We start from the raw sequence: 19872 nt of genomic DNA, 5'->3' as shown, positions 1-19872 counted from the left end.
GGTTACTATCATATAAGTTCGAACAAATCTTTCTGTCCATAATTGTCAGTCCAGATAAGGAATGTCAAATATCGTCCAATGATATAGTCATAGATGGCTGATGCAGATGAGTGGCAGTTCCAGTGTTCGGCCGCGCAATATCTTGCAACCGTTTGGTATAATACGGATATGAGCAATGAGGTAACCGGTGTGTTATCAGAACTGCCAATCAGTAGACGTGCGCTATAAATATACGATAAATGCGTGTAGAACAAGTAAAACGCTCTTATCTACATTAAACAATTTAGCACAAATAGGTATAGCAATCTATATACATAAATAACAGTAGCCAATGAAACAGTGCCCAAAACCCCCAGTACCCGAGAGATATACAGCTGATGATTTTTTCATCTACGGGATGTAGAAATCACTGGGTCGTTATCTGTACAAATTACACTGTAATTTGCAACACTCTCGGACAAGGAGCTCAGGACCTAGAATTATTAATCAGGTAGATTTCCGGGCAGAAGAGAAAGCCCGAAATATTACAACATCATCATGGTAGCGTACAAGTGGGTGGTTCGAGTTTTCAGGCTGCAACCACCGTTTTGTGGGCCCATGATCATAACTAACACCCGAACGTAAAACTTCGTACGATCAGAGCTCTCGTTCTCTGGCAGATTATACCAACAGGTGGGAAATTGGTTGTGCGATTTCGGAGAATCAGACCAATCTTGCCAGGGGAGAGCCTTCATTTTCGGGTCATAAAAATTGTGGTGTGTTCTATTTACATATTTAAAAAAATAACATCTATAACACTATAACACTTTTTTCTGTAAACGCTATATAGTAATACCTGTATTACATTAGAGATAGCTTTTAATATTATAACAAATTATAATAATATAATGTTTTCAACTCCCTAAAATTGAAATCAACGATACAATTTAAACCACTGGGGGGCGGTAATTATCACCAATATTCCGACCGATCGAGAACATCTATGCGGTTTCACTTTCAATAAAATCAAATTTAAATTTAAAACATCAATTTCTTAACAGCTAATAGTCGACTAAAACTACCAGATATATTAAATTAAGCACATGGGGACTACCTAGTAGTCAGCTTATTCATCGTAACCATGACAACAAGTTACTAACAACAAGTTACCAACAACAGGCTACCATGGCAGCAAACCAGTAGTCTTTAACTTTAAGATTTATAGTTGACTCGAAAAATCAAACCATCACGAAAAAAGGAAACACTATTAAATAACACGTGGACAACGCCCCCTGGAAAATAAACAATTTTGTAAATGATATTACCACCATAACGTTATTACTATAATAAAACCAATATATAAGTGTGTGTGCCCGCGGTACAACCAGTTTCAATCGGCTGGTATGCAACACAACCTTTGTTGTAGAAGTTATCAAGTGGAAACTATAAAGTAGGTTGTGCAATGGTTAAGAAACAACTATTTATTGATTTGAAATTGGCTGTAACTAACTTACTGTGAGATGTGAATGCCAAGGCTACTATACATTTAAGTTTGTGATGCCGACTCATAATATAACTTTCTTAAATCTGATATTTTTACGGCCTATAACTGTAACCTATCAACGAACTCTGTGATAAGGATAGAAACATTTAGCTTGTAAGGGGTGGAGAGGAACGACATACATGCATTGTGAGAAATATAGTATATCTTGGTGAAAAGAACTAGATACCATCTTGATGTTATATCAGGACACGGATTAATATCCCGGCACAAAATAACTGATATTAAAATATGGTAAGAAACACACCACAATTGAATAAATTTGTATCCTAAACCGCACCAACGGTAACTAAAACGGCTGATGACAGGCACACGCAAATCACGTGCTGTGACGTCATATCACGTGTGATGACGTCATCTTCCGTTTAGTCGGGGCAGATAGAGTAGGATAAAGAAATTTAAGTTTTGAGGAGGTGAAGGGGGAAAACTCAGTTAATGTTCTGTATCTTATCGTACTGTGGAGCACCGAGGTATCTGTTGTTAATCAGTTAATTAGTTAATTAGTTAGTTAACTGCAGTTACTGAGTTATTTTCCTCCCATCACCTCACTAAAAAACTTAGGAAACTATTCTCCTGCCCGGGGAACAGTAAACTCTAACAATAAAGAAGACCGCCGTGGAGACACTGCACAGAGCAGGGTTCGGGCTCTGACACGTGACATTCGGACACGTGACGTTGTGACAATGTCTCTGAGAGGATGTCACCTCTCGCACGTGCGGCCTCATATAGCTCGAAGTAAGAGGGCCAGATGCTACACCTAGTGTCTTTAAAAGGGGACATTTGAGAGTGACAACGTCAAGATAACAGCATGACGTCATCACAGCAAAACAGTGACGTCATCAGAGCAGACAGTGACGTCACCGCAAAAGGTGACGTCGTCGTGACGTCACGAGAACAGTTAGTAGACTGTCGAGTTAGTCGTCCCACCAAGAAGTAGCGTTGGGTCCTGAGAGGGATAGAGCTGGTAAAAGTGGGGTTTATTTTAAATGTTAACCTATTTTAAATTAAATAGCTAATTAACTTGCTAGATTAAAGGTATATTACTTATGAGTTCGTTGACTTTAGTAGGGGGGGGGGGGGGGGAAGGGAAATGACTACCAATGGAGACTTTTGGGGACTAATGGGGACTAAAAATCGTGGGGACTAGAGGTCAACTCGTTGACGTAATTCACCATTTGTCCCCATAAGTCCCCAGAATTTTTGACAGTTATTTATGGTTTTCAAGTTAGTTTAATAACGATACGATCGAGATGTTTTGTCCAAGATAAGAGTAGGATAAATCTAAATGGGGACTAATGGAGACTTTTGGGGACTAATGGGGACTAAAAATCATCTAAATGGGGACTAATGGAGACTAATGGGGACTAAAAATCATGGGGACTCGGGGTAAAATCGTTGACGTAATTCCCCAAGTCCCCAAAAGTAGTCATTACCCCCCCCCCCCCCCCTTTAGTAGTAAAGATCAAATTTTTCTTGAAATTAGTAGGACCCGATAATCTATATAATTAGGAAACTGGGCGAACTGAGAATCTAGATGCTTGGGACAAGTTAAATTGTACGAGTTGTCTAGTTGCTGTACGAGCACGTGGAAGACTTTACCTATCTTGGTTCTAGAATCAGAGACAGTGAGAGTGATATCAGGGTTAGGAAAGGAAGAACATGGGGAGCATGCCACACTCTCAAAAAACTTTGGAAATCTAACCTTAGAAAGTCTATCAAGACCAGAGTGTTCACAGCACTAGTCAAGTCGGTGCTTCTATACGGTTCTGAGACTTGGACTATGACGAAAAGGCTAGAGAAGATGGTTGATGGTTGCTATACACGAATGTTAAGAATGGCCCTTAACATCAATCAATATCGTGACCATGTCAGCAACCACAGCCTGTACGGTGATCTTCCCAAAGTCAGCTCCAAGATAACCCAACGAAGGCTCAGACTTGCAGGTCATGCTCACCGACATCCGGGGCTGACACTGAACAAACTGATCCTCTGGAAGCCAAGTCATGGGCATACTAACAGGGGGCGACCTTACTTAACACTACTAGATAACCTAAAAGCAGATACTGGGCTGAAATCAGTAGATGAGATAGCTAGACTGATGGAGGACAGAAAGCTGTGGAGAACTGTTGTCAATGGATCTCGGGAATACTACCCGCCTTAAGTCAGTTAAGTCAAGTGTACGAAACTGGGAGTTGCGGGAATAGTTTGGACTTTGGGATCGCACGACGGGGAAATGACAACTTACCGGCATTCGCGGAGTAGTTCGACGAATATCCTCCACTGTTGTTGTTGCTGTTGCCGTAATTACTTCGGCCTCCACCACCGCCTCCGCCGCCACCACCACCGTGTCCCTGGCCTCCACCACCGTGTCCTCCACCACCGTGTCCTCCTCCACCTCCACCATGACCACGATCGCTACCGCCGCCGCCACCGCCGCCTCCACCACCACCACCACCACCTCCGTGGCCGCCATGGTCGTTGTTGTTCCGGCTATTGTAACGGTAATCACGTCCGCCAAAGTTGGATGTCCTGAAATTATGAAATGTTTGAGAATTACAAAGAACGAATGATGCTTGCATTCCCCTCACTAAGTTTTGCCTATATTTAATCTACTCGCTGAACAATAATCGTCAGTAAAACGAAACTAACTTTCTGTGCGACTTTCGGTTGGAATGTTCTCTTGCCACCCCGTCCATCCAGCTGGGCATCTCCTGGTCACATTCCGTGAGTATCTGCATCAGATCACGTGCTATGTTCATGTTCTTCTCGTTGAAGAAAGACGTCGCAAGACCCAGGTTACCCACTCGACCTTTAGAGAAATGGGGGGAATTAGCTTACATTTTATGGAATTTGGTTCACTGCAAATTAATATCAGAGTTAGTTTCATGAGATGTTTTTTAAGTCTAAACCTTTTTCAAATTTCCAAAGATACGTGATTACACTTAAAATACAAATACCAAATTAGCTAGTACATACCAGTTCTACCAATACGATGGACATATTCATCGATGTCAGAGGGCATATCGTAGTTGATAACATGCTTTACGTTGGGAATGTCCAAACCTCTGGCAGCCACCTGTATCCAATAAAATGTTACTCTCAACCACTTCTATGTAAGATTTGGGGTGTGGCCAGAGCTTACGTTAAATACATTATGAGCTGTATAGTGTGGCTAAGCGATGGAACCGTCAACACGAGAGATGTCGTATGGTTGCAAGAAGCATGGTAAAGTAAGGTTTAGTCGTGACTTCATTGGATCAGAACAGATTTGGAATATATTGTCAATTCTCTTACCGCAGTAGCCACGAGAATTGGGTTGTTACCACTCTTAAAGGCGTGAAGAGCTGCTTCTCTCTCAGATTGAGTCCTGTCCCCGTGGATAGAGGCTGCTGGATAATTTTCCTGACAAATATAATGTTAGTAATTTCCGGTGTGGGTAAAAAAGTTGGTAATTGTACCGATTGGATAAAACGCTGAGAAATTGGATTTAACGATGTGACTTTGATTGTATGCTGATAGCGTGATCCAGGTCGGCCCAGTTTGAATAAATAAAATTACTAAACAATGAGCATGCTGGCTGTTGTTACAATATAAGCAGTTTACAGCGGAAATGATAGCATACCTGACACAAGAACCATTCAAGGGAATCAGCACCCTTCTTCGTCTCAACAAACACTAATGTCAAACACTCGGGTCCTGAACAAAGGGAACACGTAAGATAAATTGACGTGTCACCCAACTAATCGAACTTACTCCAATTTTAGTGTTTCCTGCTGGAAGTACATTTCCACAGAGTGGGTTACACTGAAGCTTAATGTAAGGTCCATCAATTATAGCCCAATCAATAGAAACAAGATTATTGTAGCATTGTTTTTCGTAGAGAAAATTAAGAAAACATGGAGGGTAAAAAACACACGACATGACGCCAAACCGTGTCAGATGATCAGTGACGAATGCGAAAAAGCCGCGCACAAAATTTCTAACGGTTGTGTACTTTTTACAGTTTTGCGCTATCTTTTTGTAGAGTGCTGACGGTTTTTACTCACGCACTGCTATTTTTGACTGCCTTCTAGCCCAAAATTTTATTGGACTATGGATATAATTTGAAAAATCAATGCAATGGAGCTTGACTTCCAATAGATTTGCAGCAAAATATGATTTCTAGAGGTTCGGTGATCTCGCCATCATTCACTAGCTGGAGAAAAATCACCAGAGAAATCTCACCGCGGAAATATCACACATTATGATATCAGCAGATTTTATCTGACGTCACATCTTTATCAAGTTGGAGTCATTTTAACGGAAATAAACACACCTTATGTAATGAGAGATTAAGCTTACTTAGTTAGGCACTTAATCGTATTAAACAGCATATAGAAAGCAGAATTTAGTGACCAAGAGGCCACACCCGTGATAAAGTCAGGGGATGACTTTTACACGCTATTTTATAACAGTAAGGTTTGTTAGGGAAAATAATAATCCAAGTATCTCAAAGTACTTACCAACTGGCGACTTACCAACAGCGTTCAGGAGGTCAAGGAGGAAAGATCTCTTATCTTTGTCCTCAACCCAGACAATCTTTTGGGTGATGTTCTCACTGGTAGAGCCAACTCGGCCAACAGCCAAGAAAATGTAGTTGTCCAGGAAATCTCGAGCTAGCATCTGAAATATTTACAATGTGAAATAGTTGAAATATTTACTTGAAAATGTCTGAAGCATGCAATTGAGACTGTGAGTATGAGTTGACATGGAACGATCGGTCAGTGGATCAATATTTTTCTTTACAAATATTTCAATCCTTTTTGATGATAATTTTGTCTTAAAAGAACAACAACTCACTATATTTTAACTCGTTGTTAGGTGTTTTTTTCCTAAAGCTAGAACTCTACTTTTATAGGATGGAATAGTTCTATACTCCCACAATATTATGTATATTATGAGAGTAATCTCAGACTTAGTATAAGATAATCACATATTGTGATAATATGTCAATATGTGGTTATCTTAAAGCAAAGTCAGGGGATATGTCCAAAGATCACTATATTCTTCTGCATACAAACTATCCAAGGCTTGGAGGTGGGTTCTTGAAACATATACGTCAAAGTTAATAGTAGCAAGAGCTTTCAATTCAATGCTTCAATGCAAGCCTTTAATGTTCACATTTTACCCCCATTTTCAGATTTTGTAATACCGTGGTAGCACGGAGATAGTTGTGAAGTTTATGATTACTTAAATTTTGTTAGCTACTTTAACATGAAAGACACGCATGTATAGCGTATTTAGTTGTCGTATTTGAGTTTTCAGCTCATCTTGCATGCTATAGTAGATTATATCATATTTTACATTTGCAAGTGTTTGGTTATACTACATGTATATAGTACTTTATCATTGCTTTTCATTAATCTGAGGTGTAGCGTTGTCAGATCTCAATTCCTTTAAAGTCACGGAGTTTTATATTAACATAAAGCGATGTAACAGAGCCAATATATTTTCCATGGAGTGGCAAGTTCCCATTCATCGCAACCCGCTAGTTTTACTGCCCCTTAAAATTTGAACGATCCCAAACTAAGTATCCGCGCCGCAATAATAAGAACGGTAACACATGTAAAACATGTCATGGTGTATGGTTATTGTTCACGTTGTTATTTTAGAGGCTTATACGAACACGTCACAATAATGCAGACAGGACAGATACATCATTTCGAGTGAAAGAAGCTCAAATTGATATTAAAAAGAGATATTTTCAATTTTTGAGCGTTATGAGGTAAAGACATGAAATAAATGCCACAACGCTACAAATATCTATTAGGGAATATGCCTGAAGGTAGCCGTACAATATTAGATCCGCAGGTATTTTAGCAAATTAATATCTTCAGATTCCTTACGCATAACGCGAACGTTCTTACTTTAATATATTTGAAGATCGCATGCGCAAATAAAAGGCTAAACGATCAAGGGTGGTAAAATAAGGATCCGATGACCTATGTATCATATAAATTATACACATTATGTGTATATTATATATATGTATTGTTTGAATAATTTTATAATTTCTTATTTCAGTAAACATCTTTATAATTTATAATTTCTAGTATATAATGCAGTGAATTATATCAAAGATAATGTAAATATTATATTATCAAAATTAAATCCCAGGAAATATCATAAATTCTGAATATTTATCATTTTGTGCACCAATTATAAATTCAGAGTTTACAGAATAAAAAATACGAAAGAATTCATATAATATTTAATCATACGATCTTCAAGACACACGCACACATTACATACATACTAAATCTACTTTTATCAGGTTGATATTATGTTACATTTCCGCCAACTTATAAATCACCGTCACACTACTTTTCAATAAATATCAAGAATATATATATACCGATCACACGGTTCTTCCACGATTAGTTAACCGCATGTACGTACCTATATGGTATGTAACTATGTACTATACGGTATGTACCTTTGGTATGTAACCATGTTAAATTCTATCTTCTGTAACGACGTGAAGTGAAATGTCACGTAGGTTCCATCTAGAGACAGGTGTACAAGTACACACATTATAGAGTAACAGGTGTGTAACGAACACGTGACATATCACTAACATACTCTTCAGAAAACAAACAGTCAGTAATTTATGACATCATAAACTAAAATCTAATACAAATCTATACACACGCTAACAAACACAATATCACGAAAAACACGAAGCAAACAAACACGAAACATACACAAAACCTAACGTACAAACAAACAAACAAACCTGAATCTCCTTAGGGAAAGTAGCACTGAACATGAGAGTTTGCCTGACACCAACACCGGGCATACCGCGCTGTTCAACTATGTTTCTGATCTGAGGCTCGAAACCCATGTCCAACATCCTGTCAGCCTCGTCAAGGACAACAAACCGGACCTGGGTGTAATTAGGGATGATTAGGGGTAATTAGGGGTGATTAAACGGATTAAATCATTGAAACGTTATTGATAATATTCAGTAAATATTACATTGATGATTGTTGTTGCGAATAAGAGATAGACTAACTCGATGAAATTGGATCCAATAATTATTGCAACTCAATCCCAGAGTGGTACATTACTCCCAGTGGTAGATCCACCACTGATTACCTAATTACTCAATTAACTAAAGCACTCACTTTCTCCAACACGACCCTGTGTCGCTCCAGCATGTCCTGAAGTCTGCCAGGAGTAGCTACCAGCACGTCACAACCTCGTCCCAGCTCCTGCAGCTGACCTGAGATGTCTGCTCCACCGTACACTACCACAGGTCTCATGTGGGAACGGTACGAAAACTGAGAGAGGAGGGGTTAGAGAAGTGGGGTTAGAGGGGGAGGAGGGGTTAGTGGGGGAGGAGGGGTTAGAGGGGGAGGAGGGGTTAGAGGGGTAGGAGGGGTTAGAGGGGGAGGAGGGGTTAGTGGGGGATGAGGGGGAGGAGGGGTTAGAGGGGGAGGAGGGGTTAGAGGGGGAGGAGGGGTTAGAGGGGTAGGAGGGGTTAGAGGGGGATGAGGGGGAGGAGGGGTTAGAGGGGGAGGAGGGGTTAGAGAAGTGGGGGAGGAAGGAGTACGAGGGGTTAGAGGGGGGTTAGAGGGGGGTTAGAGGGGGAGGAGGGGTTAGAGGGGGTTTAGAGGGGGAGGAGGGGTTAGAGGGGGTTTAGAGGGGGAGGGGTTAGTATAAAATGCACACACACGTCACACAGCTCAGCTCAGGTAGGAGGGACATGTCAAAGGGGTTAATTAATTAAGTGCATCCCACTACTGACTACATGTATTTCTTTGCGGGCATGCAAGAAGTTTCTGAGTTTCTCATTAACTTATCAATAAAAAAGAAATTTGAGAACACCAATTTTGGTGAATCCCTTCACCAAGTGCAACTTTTCTGTAAAAACAAAACATTCTGCAAATACTGCGGAATCTTATCAGCCCCTGATAAGATAACACGGCCGATAATAACAAATAACCAACCTTTTTGGCTTCCTCGTATATCTGGAGAGCTAGTTCTCTGGTTGGAGCCAGGATAACAGCAAGAGGGGTAGCTGAGCTCCTTCTGTTGTAGTACCCGTTACCACTGTCTGACTGTGTCTGTGGTTTTAGTATTTGTTATTCAAATATTATCGTAACATAACGTAACGTACTCACATATTTTAACATGATATCAACATATTGAATCGTTGTTGCATTTTCATCGGTATTATCAACTGAACATTAGACAGAAATCAAGTGGGAACAAATGGATATTATATCATACACGATTATCAGACATAATACTAGGCGTTATGATATAATATTATGTATTATTATATCAGTGATGTACGGTGCTGAAAACTGATAACATTATCTCGCCCGACCTGACGTGCACGTGTCACAAGAACACAATAAACCAGATAATAGCGGTGACGTAAGAACTCTCTGAACACTACACAGTTAACTGTACGTGTTACCGTGTAGTAAAGTGGCAAATGTTTCCTGACATCTTAGTGGCAAATGTTTCCGGATAACTTGGTTGCAAATATTTCCGGATAACTTAGTAGCAAATGTTTCCGGATAACTTAATGGCAAATGTTTCCGGATAACTTGGTTGCAAATGTTTCCGGATAACTTGGTAGCAAATGTTTCAGGATAACTTAATGGCAAATGTTTCCGGATAACTTAATGGCAAATGTTTCCGGATAACTTAATGGCAAATGTTTCCGGATAACTTAGTGGCAAATGTTGTCGGATAACTTAGTGGCAAATTTTTCCGGATAACTTGGTTGCAAATGTTTCCGGATAGCTTAGTGGACAAAGTGGAAAATGTTTCCTGGCTTAACCAGCCCTCCATCCAGGAGGTGACCAGGATTCCCGGTACCGGGAATCCCGGTACCGGGATTGGCAATTTTCAGCTATCCCGGTCCCGGTCCCGGTCCCGGTCAACCGGGTCAAGTCAAATTTTTCATCCCGGTCGCGGTCCCGGTCCCGGTCAAATGCTGATTTATGATCCCGGTCCCGGTCCCGGTCCCGGTTAATTCAGGATTCTTGGTCCCAGTCCCGGTCCCGGTCCCGGTCAATCACTCAAATTTGCCGGGATTTTGACCGGGATCTTTTACATAATTTCATTCACTGTGATTTTAAGTTTTTACTTTCATTCATTGTGAATTTCATCTTTAAACAACCTCTGAGCCAAATAAAACAATGTTTAAAATTGCTAAACAAGTTTACTAGTTTAGGTAACTAATATCGTTACATAACTCATAAGTGCAAACTAACATCAAGTTTTCAACTCGGGCTACGCCCAATTGTCAATTGGAATTGGAGAATGAAACTGTTAAATAATTTGAGGGATCATTGATCGAGGAATGAGGAATGAGGGTGAACTTGAGTAATCAGTACATGAACATTATTGGTGTAGTACATTAGGCCCATGCCCCATATTGACGGTTTTTTTTTCAATTATAATGTAAATGAAAGTTGCAGCTTTCAATATGAGAATACCAGTTTTGGTCCCGGTCATCCCGGTCATCCCGGTAAAATTGGATTGTTGGTCCCGGTCCCGGTCCCGGTAAGATAGAAATCCCAGAAATTATTGGTCCCGGTCCCGGTCCCGGTCACGGTAAATTGATAATCTCAGTCCCGGTCCCGGTCCCGGTCCCGGTCCCGGTCAAGTCACATTTTGTATCCCGGTCCCGGTCCCGGTCAGGCCTAAAATCATGTCCCGGTCACCTCCTGCCTCCATCTAGTTATTTTATGTAAAACGGAAAAAAATATTAAATCGTATTTATTGATATTGTTTCGGCTATCACGGTTGTAGTTCGTAAAACATTCAATTTGTGTTGCACATCAAATGATCATAAAATGTAAGCATGTAAGAAAATCGAACATTCTCTGGAGTACTATAAATAAATGGCAATATAATCAACTTTGCTTTTCAAGTGAGTAACGTACGTGACGGTGTGGATATTTTATGTAGATCACGTGCGTGTCGTATATTTTATGCCTTGGAGGTAATTATATGTTATATGTATCTTATAATGAAAGAATAGTACACTATATACTTTTCAGGGTCTACAATGTGCACCATTTTCCCAATGTTACTCAAGGTTGAAAAAACATGTGAGTTTCCGCGCCCCTTTAAAATGTGGGTGGTTTCGTTAAACAGGGGGGGGGGGGGGGGGGGGTCATGAACCCCCCGGCACCCCCACCCCCCCCCTAAACATCATCACACCATCACCAGCATATCCACTTAAAGATGCCACTAATGAAGGAGTCTCATCTTTAAACTATTTGAATGATGTCCGCCTTAAATTTACCACACGTTTTTTCCACCAGAGCTATTTTTATACTTTTAAGTATGCACTAAGTGCATGGGCAGGGCAGTTTATTACATTATATTTTCAAAGAAGGCAAGGTGTCCCGGTCAGATGAAGAAATATCGTTTTTACCTGTTCCACTTCAAAACATCCAATTTAAAAATATTTCTTAGTTCTTTTAAAAGTTCAAGTTTACAGAATTAACAACCCAGACATGAAACATTTATTGTTTGCAGCAAACTCATCTGTTATGAACCTGCTCCAGGACAGAAACCGAAACAACATACTAAAATTAACTAAATTAATTTACTAATTAATTAAACACAAATAACCTGTTGGGCAGGACCCTCTTCACAGATCCTGGAAAGTATAGGGAGGAGGAAAGCAGCAGTTTTACCAGAACCAGTCTGAGCACATGCCATCAAATCTCTCTTTCCCTTGATAATGGGAACGGAATATTTCTGTACTGGTGTGGGGCTGGCGTAATGAGACAGCTTGATGTTTCCCTGTAAATAAGATATGGTTAGAGGTACTGGAGATATTATCTTTAATGTATCTGTTATTATATAGTATATATCCTTGTGGTACATCATTCACTTTTATCTTTCTTTCAAGGAGAATAAAAATGAAACAGCGGAAACAGTATATTTATCATCAAAGGTCCATATACATGATGTACTATGCAATACACCATGATGTACAATGTGCATATTTTGTTCATTCAACTATCTTCCCAACATTGATATCTGATATGGTACTGAAGGTGTTCCCCTTTAACACGTGACCAAAATACGAGTGGCTACATATCGTAGAATCCACTTAGGGACATTCCATCTCAGCAATACACCATGATGCCAAACTTACTGTCTAATGAGGAATTTAATTCTCTCTTTAAATCAATCAAGCTAGATGATTTGTTGTAAATACTGAGATCAAACTATCAATTTACAGGCTATCGTCAAACATGTTGCAAGGCATCATCTTCAGTGACATAAGCCTCAAATTATTTGTTATTATATAATAGTAGTGTTGAAACTTGAAAGTATTAAAACTGTCTAAATATTTACCTTACAGCTTACTAACACCCACCAGGATGTTTAATTGCGTGTAGTAAACAGAAGGATATATATAGACTATATATACACTGCCCCCACTATATAATATAGTGCAGTGGGGGCAGTGTTAAGTTGTGTAATATACATTACCACGCAAGTGTGCTAGATAGTGTATAAGTTAGATCTAATATTTATTAGCTTACCGGATAATGGTTTAACGTGAGGGTCTAAACTCTAATTTCTAAATGGGGCCTAAATGGGACTTGCTTGGGGCTCAAGTGCTAGTTAAAGATTTGAACCATAGAGACATTTTTTGTAAACACAATGTATGATGTACAATGTATAAAATGTATACAATGTACTATATAATGTACTATGTATATTGTATAATGGTATAGAATTAACCTGGATAATCTCGCCCAGGTTAATGTCAGAGAACTCCTTGATTGGCTCAGGAACATCGTTACCAGTCGCATCAACAGGAATGTCTTCGTACTTGTCGAAGTTGATACCTGTGTTTCCAGTTCCGAACAGGTCCCTGAGTGAAAGTGATGACGTGTTACGAACTATGATGACGGAATATGATGACGTCATAACTCGGAATATGATGACGTCATAATTCGGAATATGATGATGTCATTGTAAATTCAGAACACTGAAAATGACATCCTTTAGCTTTCCTGTTTTCTAGGTCTATTTTTATTAATAGTCTACATAACGCGTTACGGTCGTTTCCTCATTGAAATTGTTGAAACATTTAGAAAATATCCTCTTGCGTTTTTTTTATAAATTGGAAAAATGTATATTTCAACCAACTCATGAGTTTATGTCCGTCTTTCCTAGATTAAAGATCTGACACTTAGGACAGTTCATTTGGAGTGACACTTCTTGGAAGAGAACTTATATTTAGTCCAGTGGAGAAGGTTTTTAGTGCAGTGGAGGAGGTTTTTAGTCCGGTAAAAGACGCTTTGAGTTCAGAATATGAGCATTTGGACTGGCGAGTAACTAATTATATTTCAACTAACTCGCCGCGAGTTAGTTGAAATTTACAGTTAGTTATGATCTTATACTTCTCGAAAAAAATCAGTTCAAATTTAAAACACGAACAAGACATAAAATGCACAACCAAATACCACTGTGCAACCAATAAAACTAGACTCTACCTTTCAAGAGCCTCATTCTTGGGTTTGGGTTTGGACCAATCAGCGACAAGACGATCCCGAGAGTTGTTACCACGGCGGTCACTGCGGTGGTCATCTTTGCGACCGTAGCTGTTACCTCCTCCTCTGTACCCTCCTTCCCCTCCTCTACTGTCACTCCTGCTGTAGCTGTCTCTGCTGTCACTCCTGTCAAATTCCCTTTAAAGGAAAACGTTAATTAGTTAATTGGTAGATTTATTAATTAATGCGAATTAGTTAATTAATACGAACAATTACATCGTTGTATCGCTATTCTACAGAAAACGTGATTAATTTATCGCTCAAGTAAGTATATACTCGATTGTTCCTGGTACATTAGTACATTGAGCAAGCAAGTGATGCTCATACATGGTAATAGAGCACGTGGTGCCCATATATGGTAATACCTGTCATTGGACCTGAAGTTTCCGCCGTTTCTGTAGTCGCCGTTGCGGGAGTCACTACGGCCAGAGTCACTACGCTTGTAGCCGTTGTCGTGGTTACCTCTGCTATTCCTTCCGCCGCCGCCTCCTCCTCCTCCTCGGTTTCTGAGTGGTGTTTTAATTTACTTTATAGATATTGTTTTAGCTTACTTTTTGAGTAAATATTGCAACTCGGTTCACAAATAATACTATGATAATGTAAATCAGATTTTTAGTCTCTTTCTAGAACTAATTCCTTCCTCTGAAATCATTTCAACACATGTGTAGTAATTGCAGGAGCATAAAGTGTTTCAAACCCCTCTCCCCTAGGCTTGGCTTGTTTTCAATATTACTATCAGTTCTCAAAAAATACCCTCTATTTCGATCTTAATTAGTTAATTACTCAGTTCCCTGACATACTATACCCTCTGCTAATTACTATTAATTATTGTTAATTATTATTAATGAACATACCCTCTGCTCCTACCACCACCGTTTACGTCGTCATTGGAGCGATAGTCGGAGTTCTTGCTGCGCCTGCCGGAGTCGGAGCGCCCACTGTTGCTTCCTGTGTCACCGTCACCATCACCGTCACCGTCTCGGCGGTGTGGGGGCACATAGGCCCCCACCCGGCCACCCCGACCGGCCGAGTCTTTATTGATATCTAGACCAGCTAACTGAAACATTAAATAAATTAATAAATAAAATCAAGTTTTTTATTAGCGGATTTAGTTTATCAATTACATTCGATGTTACATTGCATATCATGTTAAATTCTATTTAATCGAATTAACTACAACCGATTAATACATTTATTCACTAACTACCTTGTGTTGATTATAATGAAATTCTTTAACTTATGAAACCGTCAAAATCATGCACTTTTATATTAAAGCATACTAGTCTATTGTTCAGGCAAATCTAATCACATTATATACATATATATGTAACTCTTACCTTAAAAATTATTTAAATTATTAGCTATTTTAGATTTAACAATAATAATTACCTGCTGATCTAAACCGGATCCATTGTTTGAGACAATACTCATACTGTGTGAAAATGTTCAGTTACAAAATAAAGAAGATTTAATATTCTAATCATATTAACCACAAGATGCAAAACTAGAATAATAAGCATTAAATACCTTACAAGACTTTTTCATAACGTACGAAATGCGACGGTTTTCCTGAAATTTCGCCATATTTTCGGACCGCTAAAATTTCGGTCGTCGTAATAGAATCCATCGCATTATTTTTAGCTTATTCCAATAATTGTGGCTTCATCGATTCATTTTGTTCTTGAAAAGTTAGTGATATGATGGTGGGCAGGGGTCGACCGAGGGCAGGATTTTCGACCGAGGCCGAGGCCGAGTAAAATACAGTTAGTTAAGACCGAGGCCGAGGACAACCGAGGTTTCTTTTTTTTGACCGAGGCCGAGGCCGAGGAGTGCAAATTTTGACCGAGGCCGAGGCCGAGGAATTTTGGCAGAAAAATTGTTGGGAAAAAGGGCATTGTTTATTAGGAAAAGCGCACTGTACCTAGATTGTACTGTGTACTAATATACTGTGTACACACGCTACAATCATTATGAAGGGGCAAGTTCGCCAAGAGTCAGGAGTGGGCATGCCCAGGCAGGATCTGAGTAATTGACAGTGAAATTTGAAATATTCTATCAGAAGCGTGGTGAGATGGATGGTGTCGGTGCATCAGGTACAACCAAAAACTCTAGCTCCGGCAGCCATCTTGTAGCCTTAAGCCAACAAACTTTGAGGGGTGCTTGTTTCTCAAAAAGAACATCGGAACATTTGGGGACGACTTCGGCCCCTGTCCAAATGAATTTGAAGCCCCAAATAAAGAGGACTGTCCCCCTTCTGAGCTGTGCACAGAAGATTATTCTGATTCAGAGTGCTCAGATATTGTCATTTCATCAGACGATGAATCTTAGACTATGATATTTTTAGTTTTGTGTCCTGGTCAATTGGTCGTTTTATTTTCAATTTTACAAATTCGTTTACATTAACCTCTGTAAGTCTGTAGAAAAATTCCCAAAATTTCAACAAAAATCCTCGGTCAAATCCTCGGTAAAATCGTCAAATTTCGCCGAGGCCGAGGAATTTCGAATCTATTTTTGACCGAGGCCGAGGCGAACCGAGGAATTGTCCTCCTGACCGAGGCCGAGGCCGAGGAAAAATCGCCATTCCTCGGTAAAACCGAGGCCGAGGACTCGGTCGACCCTTGATGGTGGGACAAATAAACACAATATTCCATGAATTTAATGTCAAGTAATACGTTTTAAATTTACAATAAATTACATAAACGTCTTATAAGAGACTAAGTCAAGATAAACAATTTAATACCAAACTCAATAAGTCATGTGATGCAGATATATACTGTCATTGATCAGTAGAGTAAATTTTAGATTTTAGATTGAAATACTAAAATCAGCACTAATCAGTAATCATCTTATTACTCAAGTCAATTTAAAAAGGATCTTGTTCCGGAAAAGTAACCACATGGACTGATATCTACGATGGTGAGAAGGTTACTATCCATTAGGAAACTAACAATGTGTCTCTTCAACATGATCGGTATGCGTGTGCCGTGAAGCGGATAAAGGACGGAAGAGGTTTGCTTGTTCCACAGTTGGTAACCGTCGGACATATTCCGTTAGAAGTTAGTAAACAATGTCACTATTTCATGTGCCACGGTGGGGAAATTAATGGAGTTGTTGAGGATAGCAGACACCGTCGTTCCCCTATAATACCCTCCGGTGGATTGGAAGTCAAGTTGAAACTTACTTTCAAAGGCCTCGGAGACATCGTGTACAAGATGAAGCAGCTTATCCGAGAATCTTACTCCTGGGAGTACACTGGAGAACAGCGTGAAACTGAAAGAGTCGAGCCGGACCGCCGAAGATGAAGAAATCGATTTATAAGTTTCATTTTGTTTCAACATGATTTTACCGATTTTTAGAAAATTTTGAATCCTTTGTGTCAGAAAACAAAATGATGAAAAATACCCTTATTTTCTGTGACGTCCGAAATGTGACGGTTTTTGTTCAATTTCGCCATATTTTCGGACCTCCAAAAGTTCGGTCGTCGCAAATTGGTCCGCCACAAAAAAGTCTTGTAAGGTAATCATTTTATGAGAGAATTATAATTAGAATTAGAATCAAATTTACACAGCAATACAGAACTGGTGTAACCCGTGCCTACGGCCAGGACTTCACTATCGCAGATGAATTGAAAAAGTATAAACAGCGCAATATATTTAAAAAACCGAAAAAAAACCCGAAAAAACCTCAAAACCCAATGAAACCAATTTCCAAAATTGAAATTAGAGGTAAAATGGGTTTTTTTTGGGTTGGACACCCCCCTTAGTACCATGCACTAACTGTTTTTCTCGGAGATAAAATGAGCAGCAGACCGACCACTTAGTACAAAAATACTAACTGTGTTTTGGAATAAAATATGACCCACCCCAACGTCACGTACGGTACTAAGTGTATGACCCCCCCCCCCCCCCCCCCCCCCGGCATCACTGAACTCAAGTGGACCAATAAATGTATAAACTATTACATAGGTTCTAAGCTATCAAAGATCAGGATTTCTGGCAGCCAACAGCTGATTCCCCCTATTTTAATCCGATATTTGTGATTGGTGATATGGTCTTTTAATTTTGAACTTTTGCTTTTTGATGAGTGTTTTTTATTTTATAAAACTATGATTTGAAGTGTAGTAAGTTGAAACATAGCTAATGAGCTCATACCTCTGACGAGATATATAAAAGGATAATAAGAGGGACCCAACTTTTTAGCTCAGACATCTCATAGCTAGTAGACCAAAGTGGCTTATGAAAGTGGCTTATGAAAGGTATATCAACAAGCGGTGGGTTGGGAGTCCCCCTGGGATCATTTGAAGTGTAATATACAGGGTTACTTTGGAAAGCTTTACATCTTTTGACAGGGCCTGAGGGCTTCTACATAACAGTGTATGGGTGCAAGGATTTATATATCCCAATTCCCATATTGCTTTCCATTGTTTCAAAATTATCAATAGAGTAAAATACCAGTTCACTGCAGACTGCAGAGTGTTATGTTGGGGGAAAGGAATAAATTGTGATTTTGTTTGTTTACAATATGTGCATTAAAGCCCTATTTGGAGGTGAGGAAATGGTTGGGTAAATCAGGGTTTTCGGTAAATCAAGGTGAGGTATATTGAGTTTTACAGTACAGTGTACATGAAAAGGATGATGCTTTCTCAGCCTATAAATTACATTTAAATAATAATGTCCTGGCTTATCAGCATTTAATTTCATGAACCAAAAAATGGCTCCCTTCATGACCATCACATCCCACTATTCATTGTTAAGTAAATTTTAACCTGCTAACATCTGACACCCAAGTTCTAAGTTATAGTAACAGTAAAGTAGTGAAAAGTAGAGCCTAGTTCATGCAAAACCTATCAGACAATCTACTCTCGTGGAGATTTTTTATGAAGACGCTTCGTAACCCTTGCATCCCTTGGCCCTCTTTTCTTTTATTGTTTAGTATATAAGTGGTACAAATGACCTTTTCCCTGTTTTAAATACTTAATCTTTCTTTTACATGAAGCTTCATAGAAATACTAACTGCCATTAACGAGTAAATAAAATCAAATCATCTCAAAGGAGGAGCTTTATCTTAAAGAGTGTATGGTCTATGGACGAAAATGCTGACACACAACAACTGTTGGCATCTCAGGAATTTTTTAGATCTTTCTTTGTCAATAGGCTGGTCTGGAGTATGTTTTGAAACTTGAGCAAAGGTTGTGGCAGCTGATACGAAGGCTTTTTCGGACGTCTGGGATTTTATTCACTCGTTAATAAGCTTCTGGCTCAAAATCTTGCTTCATTAGATAAAATAGAACTTCAATTTAGATGAGGATTTGTTTACAGTATCATGAACAAAAAATCAGTTAAACAAAAATTTCAATTTTATGCCATTTATTACAGATTAAACAAGTTTACAATAAATCAATTTGATATTTAACGGAATCCTAATTCAATGTGCAGTATGGTTGTCACTCTTTAAATAGATTAATAAAACAAATATTTAATAAAACAAATATTTATTTTTACGGCACAATCAAACAATATCAATAATAAATAAATCAGGGGAGGTTTGAAGAGGTTTCAAGTGCCGAAGGCCACTGCTTATCTTTAGGATTTGAGAGTGACCTGTGCTTGAAACCCCCTCAACCATCCACTACGTCAATATAAAACTTATTATACAAATATAGAAAAATATAATTATCTAAGCTAAAATTGCTTATTGGTCTAGTTTGGTGACATAGGAGAGCCCAGTTGAGTTTTAGTTTAGGTT

General features: G+C 39.1%; 1 protein-coding gene across 3 annotated transcripts in view; it reads right to left on the bottom strand.

Annotated features, from left to right (window-relative positions):
- Positions 1-265: 265 nt before the first annotated feature.
- The window catches only part of LOC134824961 (ATP-dependent RNA helicase DDX3X-like), a 70105-nt gene continuing 50498 nt past the window's right edge, over positions 266-19872 (bottom strand). Inside the window, exons 1-17 of one of the 3 annotated variants that reach the window (XM_063836992.1) lie at positions 18067-18070; positions 15517-15561; positions 14982-15184; positions 14493-14633; positions 14071-14265; positions 13313-13445; positions 12185-12358; positions 9532-9648; positions 8707-8862; positions 8316-8465; positions 6043-6202; positions 5163-5236; positions 4835-4942; positions 4517-4616; positions 4190-4349; positions 3786-4069; positions 266-2486 (exon numbers count right to left, since the gene is read on the bottom strand). In XM_063836992.1, the coding sequence (XP_063693062.1) occupies positions 2455-2486; positions 3786-4069; positions 4190-4349; positions 4517-4616; positions 4835-4942; positions 5163-5236; positions 6043-6202; positions 8316-8465; positions 8707-8862; positions 9532-9648; positions 12185-12358; positions 13313-13445; positions 14071-14265; positions 14493-14633; positions 14982-15184; positions 15517-15558 (2229 nt within the window). In that variant the 5' untranslated portion in view covers positions 15559-15561; positions 18067-18070 and the 3' untranslated portion in view covers positions 266-2454. Of the gene's footprint in view, positions 2487-3785; positions 4070-4189; positions 4350-4516; positions 4617-4834; positions 4943-5162; positions 5237-6042; positions 6203-8315; positions 8466-8706; positions 8863-9531; positions 9649-12184; positions 12359-13312; positions 13446-14070; positions 14266-14492; positions 14634-14981; positions 15185-15516; positions 15562-18066; positions 18071-19872 lie in introns of those variants that run through there. The other 2 variants (XM_063836991.1, XM_063836993.1) reach the window with 2 other exon arrangements.

The sequence above is a fragment of the Bolinopsis microptera genome, chromosome 13, assembly GCF_026151205.1.
Source record: "Bolinopsis microptera isolate Bmic1 chromosome 13, MBARI_Bmic_1.0, whole genome shotgun sequence".
Lineage (NCBI taxonomy): Eukaryota > Metazoa > Ctenophora > Tentaculata > Lobata > Bolinopsidae > Bolinopsis > Bolinopsis microptera.
Note: the sequence above shows the minus strand (reverse complement) of the source record. Positions and strands in the feature narration are given on the sequence as shown.